The following is a 15,261-nucleotide window of genomic DNA, read 5'->3' as shown; positions in this document are numbered from 1 at the left end:
CCCGGGCAGGGGGCGGTGGCAGATGGTGCACCAGCCAGCTGTCCCGGAGCTGGGATGGGGTGCAGAGGGAAGAGTGTGTGTGTGTGTGGGGGGTTGTGGGGGGGCCCAGGGCCACCCACTCAGCAAGTGGCTGCACAAAAGCTGCTTTCCACCGTTGCGGTCCCCAGGACAGCAGGCCACTCCTGGCAGTCACTCATGGGCGCCTTGACCTGCTTGGTTGCCTGTATAACCAGCCACAGAAACTGTTCAGTATCAGGAGAGGGGTCAGCCTGTGGTCTGGGCAGTGCAAGAATTTTCAGACACCACTTCCCGCCCTATGGCAACACCTCTCCCAACATCATTTTTTTTTAAAGCACATGCATCCCTTGCATGTACATTTCATTGAGAATCACATATTTATATATATTTGTATGTCCATTTTCTGAATTCCACGAGGGCTGGGATTTGTCTCTTATTCCGGGATGAGTCCTCAGCACCTTGAATTATTTGAACAGGTCTTCTCATGTTTAAGAAGCTGTTAGATTATAGGCAGTGGCCCTGGTGCCATCGTGGCAGCAGCCTGGATATCTGTCTTTGCACAGAGGGATTCCAGAAGGAGGCACAGTTGGGGGTGGGTCTCCAGCACCCAGAATGCTCACCCTCCCCACTCCTGTCCACTCTTTGGCTTCAAAAATACTAGCAGCCAGACCTATATGCTGCAGGAAGGACACTGGGAGACTCTTACTGGGAGCCTGGTCAGCCCAAAGGAAGGACTTAGAGATACCGATGGGGTGGGGTTCCCCAATTAACAGCTCCCCACCCTGAGCACCCCGGAGTCAAGCTCAAATTCGATGAGCCCCACTTACAAAGCTGATATTTCCAAACAGCCTTCTGGCCTATTCCTCTTCATAAGCAAACAAACATTACCCGCCAGCATGTAAAGTGTCTTCCTGGAAGGTAGAAACAGAAGAAACAATTTGCAGCAACCCTACCAAGCAGGAGAACAACACTTCAACGTTTCTCATTCATATCCGCAGACATTGCTTCCTTGCTCTTGGAAATTAAACTCTATGACAGCAGAAAAAAAAAGCCTCATGGGGAGAAATCCTTCAGAAAGCCGAGCAACAGGTGAAGATGGAAAACAGGAGAGAATACATTGAACGTTCAAGGTTCGGTCTCAAACCCCTGACATCCTAAAATAGGAATTTTAGAAAGAGGTAACAGCAAATGGCGGACAAGTCATTCATGGAGACCATTGATTAGGGAAATAACCTAGGAAGAAGTTCCCAGGACTGAAGGACAGGAGTTTCCAGACTGAGTTCCCAACATAGGGAAAGAAAGTCCAGGCGCATGGAGGCACCGCACTGTGAAATTTCAACAGATGACCCTAAAACTGTGCAGAGAGGAGCAAACCTCCACTGTGGTAAACGGTCATCAATTCGAGTGCCTGTGAATTTCCTTCTTCTTTTTAAGATTTGAGAAAGCGAGAGCAAGAGCACGAGTGGGGGGATGGACAGAGGAAGAGGGACAAGCAGACCCCCTACTGAGGAGAGAGCCCAATGTAGGGCTCAGTGCCAGGACCCTGAGATCATGACTTGAGCTGAAAGTCAGATGCTTAATCCACTGAGCCATCCAGGTGCCCTTGCCTGTGAATTTCTTAACAGCACTCCTAGAAGGGAGGAGACGATGCCTTCACAGTCTGAAGGAAGAGGTCTCCAACCTAGAGTTCTATGCTTAGGCAAACTACAAATCAAATGTGAGGACGAAACCAGACATTTTCAGGTTTGCAGTATCACTAAAAAAATGATTTCCCAGCCACCTCTTTTCGGCTTCACCCAAATAGGTGAGTGAATCAAGAAAAAAAATAGGTGGCTGAGGAGGGCCAGCACAGGGGGATAGAAGGGAATCCTCTGGGAGATGGAGAGGGGGAAACCCAGACAGAGAGACCATCTACCCAGACTGCCGCTGACTTAGGAGTGGTGGCTGAAGCCTGCAGAGCCTCCCGTCCCTGGCCACCCTCCCTGGCTGGAATAGGTGGCCACAGAAGGTCCACGGAAGCCTCCCAGTGGACCTAGCCCGTGCCTAAGAAGGAATAACGCGCCCTAGCGCCGTGTTGCAGGGAAGCCTCTTGGCAGAGGGCGGCAGCTTTCTAACCCTTCCAAGACAGTGGAGAGCAGACCTCCCTGAATTAGGGGAGCTCTCTAGAAAGGCCTGCATGCTGGCACATCCACTAAATGTCTCCTGGGGCGGGTGGGGAAGGGGGACATGCGAGAAAGTTCTTCACTTACCTTTTATCTCGAACTGTGTGTATAAACACCTGTGACCACACACAGAACAGTGTCGCCGCCGAGAGGCTGTTCCACAGCCTCACTTTGGACGTGCTAAGCTCTCCCTGTCCCACCCTGACAGCACGGCCACCCTCGAACTTCCAGCCATAGGCTCCACGAGGTCCCAAGGTGACGCACCTTCTGGTCGCCTTTGCCACGTCTCCCTCGGAAGGAGACACGAGCCGCCCGGCCGGCCGGCCCGCCCCATCCGCCCTCCATGGGGACACCCGCCCAGATCGCCCAGCAGCAGGGCCGCGGCGCCGGCCGTCGGCGGGACGTACACCTATGGGGCCACGCTCGCCCTCACCCTGCCCTGCAGCCCGCACGTGGGCCGCAACTCTAGGGGAAGCCCCAAACCCAGCCCAGAGGGTCACGTGGTGCGCCTGCCGCCGGGGCCTGGCCTCATCCCGCGCTCCTCGCTCCTCTCTCCACCTACCTGCCTGCGCCTCCAAGCCTCGCGGCCCCAGGCGCGCTCCCGCCGCTGGGCGCCTCCACCCGCCCCCCACTCCCCTATCGCTCCGCTCCAACTCCGCTCCTGCCTCCTCCAGCCCCCCAGCCCGTCCCCCACCTCGCCCCCTCCTCCCCTATCGCTCCTTCTCCAACTCCGCCCCTCCCATCCACCTCGAACCCTCGCCCCGCCCATCCACTTCCAGTCCCGCCCCGCCCCGCGCCCCCACCCCATCGCACCCCTGCCCCATCACTCCGCCTGCGGCACTGCGTCCACGTCCATCAGCCTGGAGCCCCCGCCCCGCCCCTCCCCTCCCCTATAGCTCGGCCTCCAGCCCCGCCTCCACTCCCGTCCACCTCCCGTCCACCTCCCGTCCCGCCCCGCCCCGCCCCGCGCCCCACCTCCAGCCCCCGCCGCGGTCCCGTCGGCGCTCTCCGCACTTCGGAGCGGCGGGGCGCACGGGGACTGCCCGGCACGGCGCGATGGAGTCGAGCGGAGGCCGCGCGGAGAGCTCGGGCCGCGGCCCGCGGGTGCTGGTGGTGGGCAGCGGCATCGCGGGACTGGGCGCCGCGCAGAGGCTCTGCCGCCACCCGGCCTCCCCGCAGCTGCGGGTCCTGGAGGCCACTGGCCGCGCTGGCGGCCGCATCCGCTCGGAGCGCGGCTTCGGTAACGGACTCTCCCGGAACCCCTTCCCCGAGCCCATTTCCGGAACCCAACGGGTGCTGCCCGGGCTCTGCCGCTCCTGGTCCGGTCTGCACCCGGGCTTAACCGACCCGGAAGCCTTACCTGGCCCCCCCCGAGTGAATCTCCGCCCCTCCCCACTTAACCAGGCCAAGTTCACTGGTCCCCGAAACTCGGCTGCCCGGTTGGCAGGCCGGCCCCGCCGGAGAGGGTTACCTATGTCTCTGCAGTCGCTCTGGTTGTGTCCCACAAGGAGCTCCCCCTCCAGCCTCCGGGTCACTCCCAGGCGCCCCTTCTGCCCCCATGCCGGCTCTCCAAGTGTCCTCCGAAGGCGGGTGCAGGCCAGCACTCCCCCGCCCCCCAAATGTTCCCCTTAAACTAGGTCTGACCAGGCCCAGGACTGTAGTCTTCAGGACCCTGTGTCCCTGGGGCTACTTCTCAGAGCATATTTGGGAAGGGCAGGGCCGGTGTGCTCCAGCAGAAGGGCTCCGGTTGGCCTTTGCAGGGCGAGAACCTCAAAGTGTCATGTCCTGCCCCCCCAGGTGGTGTGCTAGAACTAGGTGCTCACTGGATCCACGGGCCCTCACAGGGCAACCCGGTCTTTCAGCTGGCTGCCAGGTACCAGCTGCTGGGGGAGAGGGACTTGTCAGAGGAGAACCAGCAGATCGACACCGGGGGTCATGTGGGCCTGCCCTCCGTGTCCTACGGCAGCTCCGGGGTAAGTGTGAGCCGTGAGCTGGTGGTGGAGATGGCGAGTCTGTTCTACAGTCTCATAGACCAGACTCGGGAGTTCCTGCACACAGCCGACGCCCCAGTGCCCAGCGTTGGGGAGTACCTCAAGAAGGAGATCCGTCAGCACGCGGCTGGCTGGACGGGGGATGAGCAGACCAGGAAGCTCAAGCTGGCCATCCTCAACAGCTTCTTCAATGTGGAGTGCTGTGTCAGTGGCACCCACAGCATGGACCTGGTGGCCCTCGCACCCTTCGGGGAGTACACCGTGCTGCCCGGGCTGGACTGCACCTTTCCTGGGTATGTGCATGCCCCGCCCACCCAGTCAGCCCTCCAGGCACCCTGGGACCCCCTCCCTGTGCTCCTGGAGTCCCTCCATGCACCCAATCCCCTCCAGGCACCCTGGGACCCCCTCCCTGTGCCCTGGGCCCCCACCATTTACCCGAGTTCCCCTCCCTGTGCTCCTGGAGTCCCTCCATACACCCTTGCCCCCTCCATGTACCCTGGGCTCCCTCCATGCACCCAGATCCCCTCCACGCACCCCGGGCCCCCTCCATGCACCCTGGGGCCCCCTCCATTTACCTGAGTTCTCCCTGTGCTCCTGGAGTCCCTCCATGTACCCTGGGACCCCCTCCATGCACCCCAGTCCCCTCTCTATGCGCCCAGGTCTGCTCTGAACCCTGGGCCCCTTTATGCACCCTGGTCCCTCTCCATATACCCTGGGACCCTTTCCATTTACCTCAGGTTGAGCTTTGGGAAGCAGGGGAATGGTGAGACGGTCAGGAGGGCACTTGTCTTCCTTGTTTTCGAGAGATTGCTCATTCGTTTCTCTAGTTTTGCTCACTTGGGAAAAATAATTATTTTCAGGAAAAGGTGGGTAGAAGAAGGCAGTGCATCTCGTAACGCTTTCTTCCTCCTGTGTTTACGAGGCCTCTTATGTGCTAAGTGCTGTGTGAGGCTCCAGCCCGATGGACAGACAGCCCATCCCTGTGGTGGGAGGCTCTCCCCTCACCGAGCACTCAAGAGGCCCTCACAGGACTGTCCTGCTGGGCTCTCAGGAGTCACCCCAAGCCTCCTGGCAGGGGAGGGCATTTGTGATCAGAAGTAGGGTTCCAGGTGGGCAGGGAGGAGGCCTTGTCCTGCCACAATTACCTCCATTTGCTCACGCTCACCTAATCCCCCTGTTAGCCTGGGCAGTAGTCTTAGTGTTCCTCAGGCAGACTGGAAACCCCTGGGGAGAACCCCTGCCCTCCTCCCTCCTTCCCTGCAGGGCCGCCTCTGCCCGCAGCTCCCTCTGAGAACAGCAACACCTCTGTCTGTCCTAGGGGCTACCAGGAGCTCACAAACCGCATAATGGCCTCCTTGCCAGAGGGTGTGATCGTTTTTAACAAGCCCGTGAAGACCATTCACTGGAATGGGTCCTTCCAGGAAGCCTTGTCTCCTGGGGAGACGTTTCCAGTGTTGGTGGAGTGTGAGGACGGGGCCTGCTTCCCTGCACACCATGTCATCATCACCGTGCCCTTAGGTAAAGCCCGTTTTCCCTGTCAGGTTTCCCTTTGGTCACCACGCCTGGGGCCCCGACCTCTGGCTCTGTCCGAGCTCAGCGGGCTCTGGAGTGTTGTTCAGGCTCTAGCTCACATTTTCTATCTAGTTTCGGGCAGGATTATTCTGTTGTGTTTTGTAGCAATTGCATGGTTTGGAATTGAGTTGCACAGTAAGAGAAAATGCATGTCTTGCTCCTTTCTGAGGAAAGGCTGGGACTGCTTCCAGAAGTTCACCGAAGCTGTGCTTTCATGGAGACGGAAGTGGGTGTGAAAGCAACTCTCAGCTTCAGTCCTGGTGTAATCAAGGGAGGGTCCAGCACATGGTTCTGTTTAATTCTGGATCTGACGCCCGAGGCACAAGCCATTTTGGCAATTTGACAAAAGGCGGAGGCGGCTGAGAGCCAACCCGTGTCTGTGCCATCTCGCCGGCTGCGCGTAGGTCCCCGTCCTGTCTGACAGATGCAGACAGAGTTATGCCGCTTACCTGTGCGAGTTCACAAAGCTAGCAGGGGCCAGGGCTGATGGAGGGCGCAGAGCAAGGGTCCAGCCATCCCGGTTCGCTCAGGACGGACGTGCTGGCGGTGGGTGAGCTTGCGAGCACCAGCTCCGTTCTCCCACACGGGGACTCAGGCGGGACGTAGTCGCATGGTCTGCGGCTGCTCTCTTTGCCGCCCCCTCTCTTCTTGGTTAATACAACTTCCGTCAGTCCTTCCACGTCAGCACGCATGGGTCCCTCAGTCTTCCTTGACCGCCAGCGGTGTCTGTGTTCGTTCACCGTCGCAGTGCGTGCTTGCCGAGCCGCTGCTCTCAGTAGTGAGTGCATTACCGTGCCTGTCGATGCTGTTCACTGGGAGCCAGGACACCTGTCACATTGGCTCTTTAGAGCCACGTAGTGTTTTCTTGTGTGTAGGGGTCATTGCTTAATATTGTGTAGTTGATGGAAATTCAGCTTATTTTCACTTCTTTTGTTTTACATGGAATTTTCCATGTGCATTTAAAAACACTTGTGTGAATAGATCACAGTAGTGGGAGCTGCTGGGTTGAGGGTCTGGGCAGATGGGACTGTGGTGGAGGGCATGGTGACCCCTCTGTGGGTCCTCACAGCCCCTGTGGATCTGTTTCCTCTTGGGCTGTTCGTCCTTCACTCACTGGCTTGCAAGTTATCTGTGCTGTCAGGACACTGGTTGTGCTGCAAATAGTCTGTCTCGTTGTTTGACTCTGGCCCAGAATTAATTTTTTTGCCATGCAGATTATTTTTCATGTAGCATCTGGATAAAGCCTACATATTGTGATGCTACTCTGAGGACTCCAGAGCTGCAGGGTTTGCAGATGTCGAGAGGCAGACAGGTTTAGAAGTGAGAAACTGTCCTACAGAGCAGTTTGGGTGGGGCATGACAGCTGTCCCTGCCTGACCAGATGGCCACAGGGCCTTTCGTGTCCCTGCACTGCGGTGCTGCTCACTGAGGCTGAGTCCCGATGGTCAGAGCCAGCCTGATTTCTGGGAGCCCAGTTGAGCTGGGGCTGGTGTGGGTCTCTAGTGGACATGGTCTCTGGAAGCCTCCTTTCTCTGACTGCTCTGATGGGCGTCAGGGTGGGTTCCTGGGGCTGTCCATTCCAGTAGGAGAGATTTATGTGGTGTAAGCTGAGTCTGCTTGTGAATTGCAGGTTTTCTTAAAGAACACTTGGACACCTTCTTTGAACCACCACTGCCCACTGAGAAGGCAGAAGCGATCAGGAAAATAGGCTTTGGGACCAGCAATAAAATCTTCCTGGAGTTCGAGGAGCCCTTCTGGGAGCCAGACTGCCAGCACATCCAGGTGGTGTGGGAGGACACGTCGCCCCTGGAGGACATCGCCTCTGAGCTGCAGCACGTCTGGTTCAAGAAGCTCATTGGCTTTTTGGTCCTGCCCTCTGAGTACGTATGCTTCTTGAGTTTCTGTGAGGTGAGCTCGGAGGGGCCTGGTTCCTTGGCCTTTGTTTGGTTGAGAATCCAGCAGTGCGGTGATTCTCGGAGACATTTCTGGAAGATTTCTGCGTGGGATTCTAAGGGCACCCCAGAGCGCCAATGACAGACACTGGTGCCCTAACCACTGCAGGGACAGACGGAAGCCTCTTGTAGGCAGCCCGTTGGCATGTCTCGGGTCCTAGAATGAGCTGGTGGCCTGGAGGGTATGTGGACTTAGTAAGAAAGTATTTACTGAAATTCCCAGGAAGCTGGGGTGTGTGGGTTACAGAAAGAATTTGAAACGTGGAAGTGTCTGTAACCGGGAGATAATATTTAAACCTGATCAGTAATTGAACAAAATATCCTTATAAGTCAGGAATCAAAGACCCGTCAGGGGCTATCTCGTGTGGTCCAGCTATAACGCATAAAGAATGCAGTGTATATGGACTCGGTGCTAACTCAGAAAATAAGACCATGAATAATTTAGGGAGGGAGGGACTGATTTTTCCAGCAAGTCAATTGGCAGACATGATTCCGAGTTTCCATACAGAGACGTGGGAGGATTGGGGACCATATTCTTGGCCTGGAGGACAAAACGCCTGTCAGCAACGCTCATCCCCCACGGCCATAGGGGCTGGGTGCACGGGCTCCTCCCACCTCTGAGGGGCCCTGCATGCGGCCTTTGCCCGGAACATAAACCTGACATCCAGGGGTTTGGAAGCGTGCCCAGGGGTGTGGATGCATAGCGGAACGGTGGCCGGGTGTGCTTGGCTCCGTAGCCTGTGCTCGGGACACTGGTGGGGACAGTCCTCGGGATACTCTGTGGTCCAGGACGGTGGCTCTCACACTTTGTGGTCTCTGGACCCCCTTTTATACTCTTCAGAAAGATTGAGGAGTCCAAAGAGCTTTTGTTTAGGTGGTCGTATCTGTACATTTACCACATTAGAAATTAAAACTGAGAAATTTAAAAATATTTGTTCTTTAAACTGAGTAAATCTATACCATGTTAGCATAAATAGCATTTTTCTTGAGAGGGGGGAGGGGCAGAGGATGAGAGAGAATGTCAAGCAGACTCCACCCTCAGTGCAGAGCCCGACATGGGGCTCAGTCCCATGACCCTGAGATCATGACCGGAGCTGAAATCGAGAGTCAGATGCTTAACCGACTGAGCCACCCAGGCACCCCAACCCCATTGCACTTTTAAATGAAAACACATTAACATTTTTAAATGAAAAATAACTATTTTTTAACTTTTTCGGGTGAAAAATAACTATATTTCTAAAACGAAATTTAGTGAGGAGAGTAATGCTTTGTCATTTTTCCTAATCTCTTTACTCTCTGGCCTAAGAGCAGACAGCTCGGCTCTCAAGGCTGTCAGTATGTGGGGTGCTGTGTCTCGTCCGCTTGAAGGAGATGAAAAGTCTCCACTCAGATACGTAGCGCGGAAAAGGGGTAGCGTGTACACAGACTTCAGATGACGTGTGTACTCTTCGATACGGCACCGACACCTAAGACATGGTCGGTCCTTCAAGGTCAGGTGCGGTGCGGAATCCGAAAGCTCGCGCGTGGATGTTTCTGCTTGAGGGCGCTAAAATCCAGTCTGCGCTAAACTTTGAATGGATCTTGCACTTGTCCCTAGTTTGGTCATTCTGAAAACAACGGTTCATGCAGTCTTCGAAACGTTGGTATATTTCATGGTACGACATCAAACAAGTAAGTTATCAATATCACCACGGATCTCAGAAAACTCTCTTGGTATTGGGAACCTATCAAGCTGTTGGTGGCAGATACTAGTTTTCTAAAACTGTAATTTTTGCTTGAGAGCTTGAATTTTATCAGCGGCAGTAAATGCTTGCAGTCGTTTTCCTTGTGATAGACACACTGTTCATTTTCAAGAAAAGGTCTGCCAAACACCCAAGCTTGAATACCAACCATGTTCTTTCAAGTAACAACAGTGTCCATGAGAGAAGGAGCTGCTCAGTTGGCAACTCAGACCACCGCACAGGGCTGTCCCGGGGACTGCCGCACAGCAGCGTGCCGCAGAAGTGCTTTGTGCCCGTGTCTCGTTTGTCCCACAGAAGGTGACAGACGTGTACTCAAGAGTCGAGATTGAACGGTTAATCACTTTCTCTGCTTCAGCTGGGACGTTCTCCAGTGAATCGGGCATTTATTTGTTTATTTTTCTACGGTGTGCGTGTCCGGAAGAGCCCCGTGTCTGCTAGTGTGGTGTGTGCGCTGCCCCCGCTCTGTGAAGGGACAGCCACTCACACGCGGTGGGCACGTCAGCGTGTATGTCCACACAGGAGAAGCAGCACACACCGTCCAGTGTTATGAAGAGATCCGCGGACACTGGAACCGCAGGCGGGTGCAGGACGCCCTTGCGGTGCCGTCCGTGCTCTGCACAGGTGACCCGGCGGACGTCGTCTCAGGGTGTGTCTCTCTGCACAGGTCTGTCCATGTCCTCTGCGGGTTCATCGCTGGGCTGGAGTCCGAGTTTATGGAGACTCTGTCCGACGAGGAAGTGCTTCTGTCTCTAACCCAAGTGCTTCGCAGGGTGACAGGTACTGAGCGTGTGTGGCCGGCACCACAGGGGCTCCTTGTTGGTGATCTCTGGACAGGAACCCAGCTTGGCGCTATAACCCCCCAGGGACAGTCCTTGCTGGTGTTAGTGGGGTCACTCAGAGTGCTTATCTCCCAGGAACTGAAAGGGCTTGGTAAACACTTTCCACTTCTGTTTTCTGTTTCTGGGTGTCCTGAGTTCAGCAAAGTGGGAAGACAGGGAGAGCCTCTGATGAATGCACTCATGGTGAGGTTTTCTTCCCCGGGTGGTTTCCTTCATTTTAAACTGCGGGGTCTTCAAGGGCAGCTGGACGGGGGCCGGGGGGCAGTGGTGCCGCACTGATGCCATCTCTGGGTGCAGGAAACGCCAGGCTCCCCGCGCCCAGGAGCGTGCTGCGCTCCCGCTGGCACAGCGCCCCGTACACCAGGGGCTCCTACAGCTACGTGGCCGTGGGCAGCACCGGGGATGACATTGACCTGCTGGCACAGCCCCTGCCCGCGGACGGCGCGGAGGCGCAGGTGAGGCGGGCGTGGGTGGCACGGGGCCCCTGTGGCTGAGTCCCAGGGTTTTTTGAAATTAGGAATCATGAAACATGTATTATTTTATCAGAATTCTAATGCACTTAGCCTAAAGCATCAGAAAATTCTACAGTGCTGGTAGCAAAATAACAAAATAACAAAGTCCAGCAGGCTGCCGGAGGGCCCGAGTCTCAGCTCCAAATTTACTGCATCTCCAAATAACATGCTTGTGCTGCCACGTTTTACAGAACAGTCAGTCGTGGAAGACTGGATGTGTGCACAAGCAGGCTGGACCTGTGGGTCCCTACCTGCAGCTTCAGCGCTGTGCGGTAGTGGCCGTGGCCCGTCTCCACCCCCCCACGGTGATTATGACATCGTTTTACTGCAGACACCCCCGAATGGGTCTCTAAAGATAAAGGGTGCCCTCTGAAGATGTGTGACTCTAGCAAAGTTATCCCACTTAAAAATTAATGATAACTCCTCCATATTATCCAAAACTCAGGGTTCAGTTTCCCAAGTGCCTTATAATCTCTTTATGGCCTGCTCGTTCCATAACGTGGCTCCTTGAATTTTCAGTTTTAGGCATCCCTGACTGACTCTCCCTTTGGCACATAAGGTTCTAGCTCTCTTCCACCCCTCTGCCCCCAGCTCCCCACGTGTGCTGCACACTTCTGGTAAGAGCACTGCTGGGTGTCACCATCACCTGGTCTGCTCCAGGCACTGTCCACATCTGGCCTGTAAGGACACTGGGATCCTTTCCTGCCTGTTTGTACATGTGAGTGCGCGTCTGCGAGTCTGTGGGCAGGTGTGTGCAGGTGCAAGTGAGTGTGACCGAGTGCATGTGTGAGAGAGCGCAGGGCTCCGTTTTCTGTGCACGTCATTGCCTGGACTCTTAACTCTGTCCATCATCGCTTCCTTGCCACGCCCCAGCGGCAGCCCCAGAGTCAGCGCCCCGTGCGCAGCCCCAGCCTGTCCGGCGCCCCGTGCCCCGCCTGCCCCGCCTGCCCTGTGCACTTACTCTTTGGAGCATTTATTCCAGTAGCTTCCTGATGAGGGGGTGCAGGGGAGGTAAATTTTTAGAGAAAGTTTACATGTGTGAAAATATCCTTTTTCTGCCCTAAGACTTGAGGTGTTCTAGTCCTGTCACTACATAACAAGCCACCCTGAAACCCAGTGGTGGGAACAACCACTTTATTACGCTGACGGTTCTGTAGGTGGGCACAAGGGACCGTCTGTTTGTGCCCATGATGTCTGGGGTCTCAGCAGGGAAGACTTGACCTGTGCCGGGGTCACTCAGGACTGGGGTGAGGGTCATCGGAGGCTGCTCGTCTTGCACAGCTGCCCTGGGCTGGGACACTGATGGGAGCACCTGCTCGTGGCCTCTGTGTGTCTCAGGCTTCCTCACAGCACGGCTGCTGCTGCCACGTGGCGGCCCAGGACTCCAGCACAGACGTTCAGTGGAGAAGGCAGCTGCGTCGCCTCCCGTGGCCCGGCTAGGACGTCAGAAGGTGCCACTCTGCCACACTCCACTGCACAGTGTTCACAAGCCTGCCCAGATTCAAGGGCAGGACACAGATACGGGGGGGGGGGGGGGCTCCAAGAACTGGTAACCCTGTAAGAGCCACACGCTGGGTGTAAATCCTAGTTGGAGAGGCACGTCCCTCAGCGTTTGGAAGACGTTCTTCAGTGCTGCTCTCGGGGAGTCCAGAGCCATTCAGCTTCCTTTCTTTCTTACCTCTTAGGAGGCTTGGAAATATCTCAGCTCTCTGTTCTTTTGCCTCCTCCTTCTCCTTCTTTTGTGGGATTTTTTTGTTTGGATGGGGGACTGGTCCTCAAATTTTTTAATCTTTTTCCTTCCTAATTTCCATCTCTTTGGGTTTTCACTCTGTGTTTTGGGTGAAGTTCTTCACATTGCATCCCAAACCGTCTGTCGCCTTTTCCATTTTGCAGTCGCTTTTGATTGCAGGGGTGTGTGCTGTCTGCGTACCGCTCGTGCTTCCTGACCGTCTCAGGGCTCAGTGGGATTAGTGACCGATAAAGCCACATGCTTGTGGTCAGCTCTGCAGCCACGGTGAGAGGCGTGTGGCTGCAGCCTGACCCCTGGCACCCAGGGCTAACCCTGGCTTTTCTTTGCAGCTCCAGATGCTGTTTGCAGGGGAAGCCACACATCGGACGTTTTACTCCACCACGCACGGGGCTCTGCTGTCTGGCTGGAGGGAGGCCGACCGGCTCGTCGCTCTGCGGGACCCCCAGGCACAGCTGCCCGGGCCCCGGCTCTGAGCCGTGCTCCTCCCATTCCGAGCCCAGCTCTGCCCCTCCAGTGCCAGGGGGAGGCTGACACCATCCTTTCCTCTGACAGACAGTGTCTGGCCTGGCTCGAGATTGGGGGACATTACTGACAGCCTGCCTTTTTTGGTGACCGGGGCAAGCTCTCATTTTTCATGTCACAGACTCTGGCTAGGCCCAGCCTGAGCTGAGTGTGAGGTCTTCTTGGAGAAATGAGACATGGGATGCCACCACTGCTGCTGGGGGCATGCCCATAAAGTGTGTTAACGCCTCCATGTCTCCTCGTTCTTGCACCTCGGGCCCGCGGCACCTGTCACTTCTGTCTTCGCCAGGCCCCAGGCCTGGGCCATTGCAGGGCCAGGTGTCCCCTCCCCTGAGCTCCCTGGACTCTGGATGCTGTGGTTGCCCTGTGTTCCTGGCACCTTCAGGCATTCCCGAGCTCTCATTGCTGGTCTCAGGACTGCACTGACAGATACTTTAGCGGACACCCACTGTGTGGTGGACTGGGGGAAGGCCAGAGAGCGCGGACTCATGAGTACACAGGGGCACCCCATCCTGACCTGGGGCCAGAGGTTTTCTCGAGGAAGTGAATAAAAAAATGAGGCCTTGAGAGTGCAGAGGGGTGGGATAGGTGGTGTGTCGGGTGAGTGGGGAGCATGTCAATGCAGCGGGCAGGGTTGGGGTGCCCTGGGTGCTGTGCTCGGCTGACCCCATCTCATCTTGCTGCATCCTCCAAGTGTCCCAAGAATGGGACAGAGTGCTGCCATTTCACAGTTGAGGAAGGGACAAAATGCCTAGAGGTCAAGGTCAGTAACTGCCCAGGCTCCAGGCTGCCACCGGAGAGCTCGGGCTTCTTCCCAGGACAGGTCCTGAGGGGAGGCTGGTGCTGCCGTGGGGGGCACTTTGGGGGAAGGTGCAGGAGCCGCGGAGGCTGGGACTCCATGCTACTGGCCTGCACCCACCTTGAAGTCAGTGGCTCTTGCCTCCCTTGTACTTCAGGCTGCAGTCTGTGACCTGCTCTGGAGGGGTGGGGGGGACCCTGGCTGCAGGGGTGAGCAAATGCGTGTTTGGGGGAGGGTCTTGGGCCAGGGATCTTCTCCAATCCCAGTTGGTGCCTGACATGCCATCGGCCCCAGCACGCCCTGCACAGGCCCTTCTCTTCCTTCCCCTCCCGGGTCAGACGGCCCCTCCAAGGGGCCTTCCCTGCTCCCGCCCCAGAGTTCTGTATGTGTGTCCACTGCTCTGTGTCACCCGGGGGGGGGGGTGTGGGACACATGTCACCCGGCTGGGAGAAATCCAGAATTCAACAGGGTTTTGTTTCAGGTTTGTGGTCCTGGGGCTGTGAGAGATCGCTGCTTCTCTCAGTGATCTGTGCTGTTGACGTCCAAGGGTTCTTCAAGCCGCGGGCCTTGGGCAGACATTTCTTGTATCCCAGGTGACACAGGCGAGCAGGACACCTGCTGCCCTCTTGGTGGGAGGGCTGCTCCGCAAGGAGGGGCCAGGGGCTGGGTCCTCATCCTCATCTGTTGTCTGACTCATCCTGCGACTCCATCATCTCAGTCACAGAGCCACCTGGGAGCGCTTACCTCCTGCGGTCCCTGGAACTTTCAGTGCTGACCGTGGGGGGGTGGGGGGGTGGGGGGGGGTTTGAGACCATCACACTAGGGACGTTTTTGTGCGGAGAATTCCAGCATGTTTGCAATCTTAGCAGCTTGTTTCAAGAATTCCGCTGGAGTAACACTCTTGCCCGGACGTTCCCTGAGGAGCTGCTTGGATTCAGGGTACAACCTGACCACGTTTGCACAGAGCGCTGGGACAGGGTTCTAGCGTAGCGGAACTGCAGCCAGTGTTTCCAAAGGCTTTGTTTAAAACCTGGAGTATTTGAAAAAGAAAAGGGGGATATTACATATATAGGCCACATTTAAAGTATTTGAAAATTTTAACCAATTTGTAAAAGGGGGGTCAAACATTGGCAGGGGCCGCCGAGGCATGTTACACTTATACTGAGAAACACTTAAGGAAGAACTAGAAAATTTTAAATATAATTAACGTTCCTATAGCTATGAATTCCTTAAAAAAAAAAACCACCCCATAAATTCAGGACCCCCGCGAAGTCCCGAGAGCGCGCAGGTCCCCGGTAGTCTCGTAGCCCCGCCCCCAGCCCGCCCCCCGAGCCCCGCGCGTCGCCGAAGGCAGCGTAGCGCGCACGCGCGAGTCGCCGGGCGGCTTTCCGAAGCGCCGGAA

General features: G+C 56.4%; 2 protein-coding genes across 4 annotated transcripts; one reads left to right on the top strand and one right to left on the bottom strand.

The window, feature by feature from the left end:
• Positions 1–365: 365 nt before the first annotated feature.
• Positions 366–3,036, bottom strand: LOC103658604. Its single transcript, XM_040624286.1, has 4 exons — positions 3,022–3,036; positions 2,268–2,746; positions 846–929; positions 366–571 (listed from the first exon to the last, which is right to left on the bottom strand). The coding sequence occupies exons 1-4, from the start codon at positions 3,034–3,036 to the stop codon at positions 523–525; spliced, it is 627 nt and encodes a 208-aa protein (XP_040480220.1). The 3' UTR covers positions 366–522.
• Positions 3,037–3,168: 132 nt separating this feature from the next.
• PAOX (polyamine oxidase) lies at positions 3,169–13,288 on the top strand. 3 transcript variants are annotated; one of them, XR_005833194.1, is made up of 8 exons: positions 3,169–3,420; positions 3,978–4,464; positions 5,490–5,689; positions 7,374–7,623; positions 10,102–10,214; positions 10,574–10,731; positions 11,380–12,239; positions 12,868–12,994. XR_005833194.1 is itself a non-coding variant. In XM_040624180.1 (7 exons), exons 1-7 carry the CDS (start codon positions 3,237–3,239, stop codon positions 13,009–13,011), a joined length of 1,536 nt encoding a protein of 511 aa, XP_040480114.1. In that variant the 5' UTR covers positions 3,169–3,236; the 3' UTR covers positions 13,012–13,288. The 3 variants fall into 3 exon arrangements, 1 of the variants encoding a protein (XP_040480114.1); XR_005833195.1 differs by having other exon boundaries at positions 11,380–11,506; positions 12,868–12,991; XM_040624180.1 differs by lacking the exon at positions 11,380–12,239 and having other exon boundaries at positions 12,868–13,288.
• The last annotated feature ends 1,973 nt before the right edge of the window (positions 13,289–15,261 follow it).

Source organism: Ursus maritimus, unplaced genomic scaffold (assembly GCF_017311325.1).
Source record: "Ursus maritimus isolate PB19 unplaced genomic scaffold, ASM1731132v1 scaffold_7, whole genome shotgun sequence".
NCBI lineage: Eukaryota > Metazoa > Chordata > Mammalia > Carnivora > Ursidae > Ursus > Ursus maritimus.
This window is presented reverse-complemented; position numbering and strand designations above follow the sequence as displayed.

Excerpts from the sequence above, each read along its gene's own strand:
- PAOX (XM_040624180.1), top strand. The coding sequence starts at position 3,237 with ATGGAGTCGAGCGGAGGCCGCGCGGAGAGCTCGGGCCGCGGCCCGCGG. Across the intron at positions 3,421-3,977 it reads CCGCTCGGAGCGCGGCTTCG|GTGGTGTGCTAGAACTAGGT; the intron begins GTAACGGACTCT and ends CTGCCCCCCCAG. Across the intron at positions 10,215-10,573 it reads AGTGCTTCGCAGGGTGACAG|GAAACGCCAGGCTCCCCGCG; the intron begins GTACTGAGCGTG and ends CTCTGGGTGCAG.
- LOC103658604 (XM_040624286.1), bottom strand. Across the intron at positions 930-2,267 it reads CACACAGTTCGAGATAAAAG|GAAGACACTTTACATGCTGG; the intron begins GTAAGTGAAGAA and ends TCTACCTTCCAG. Across the intron at positions 572-845 it reads TGTTTGGAAATATCAGCTTT|ACAGATATCCAGGCTGCTGC; the intron begins GTAAGTGGGGCT and ends CTCTGTGCAAAG.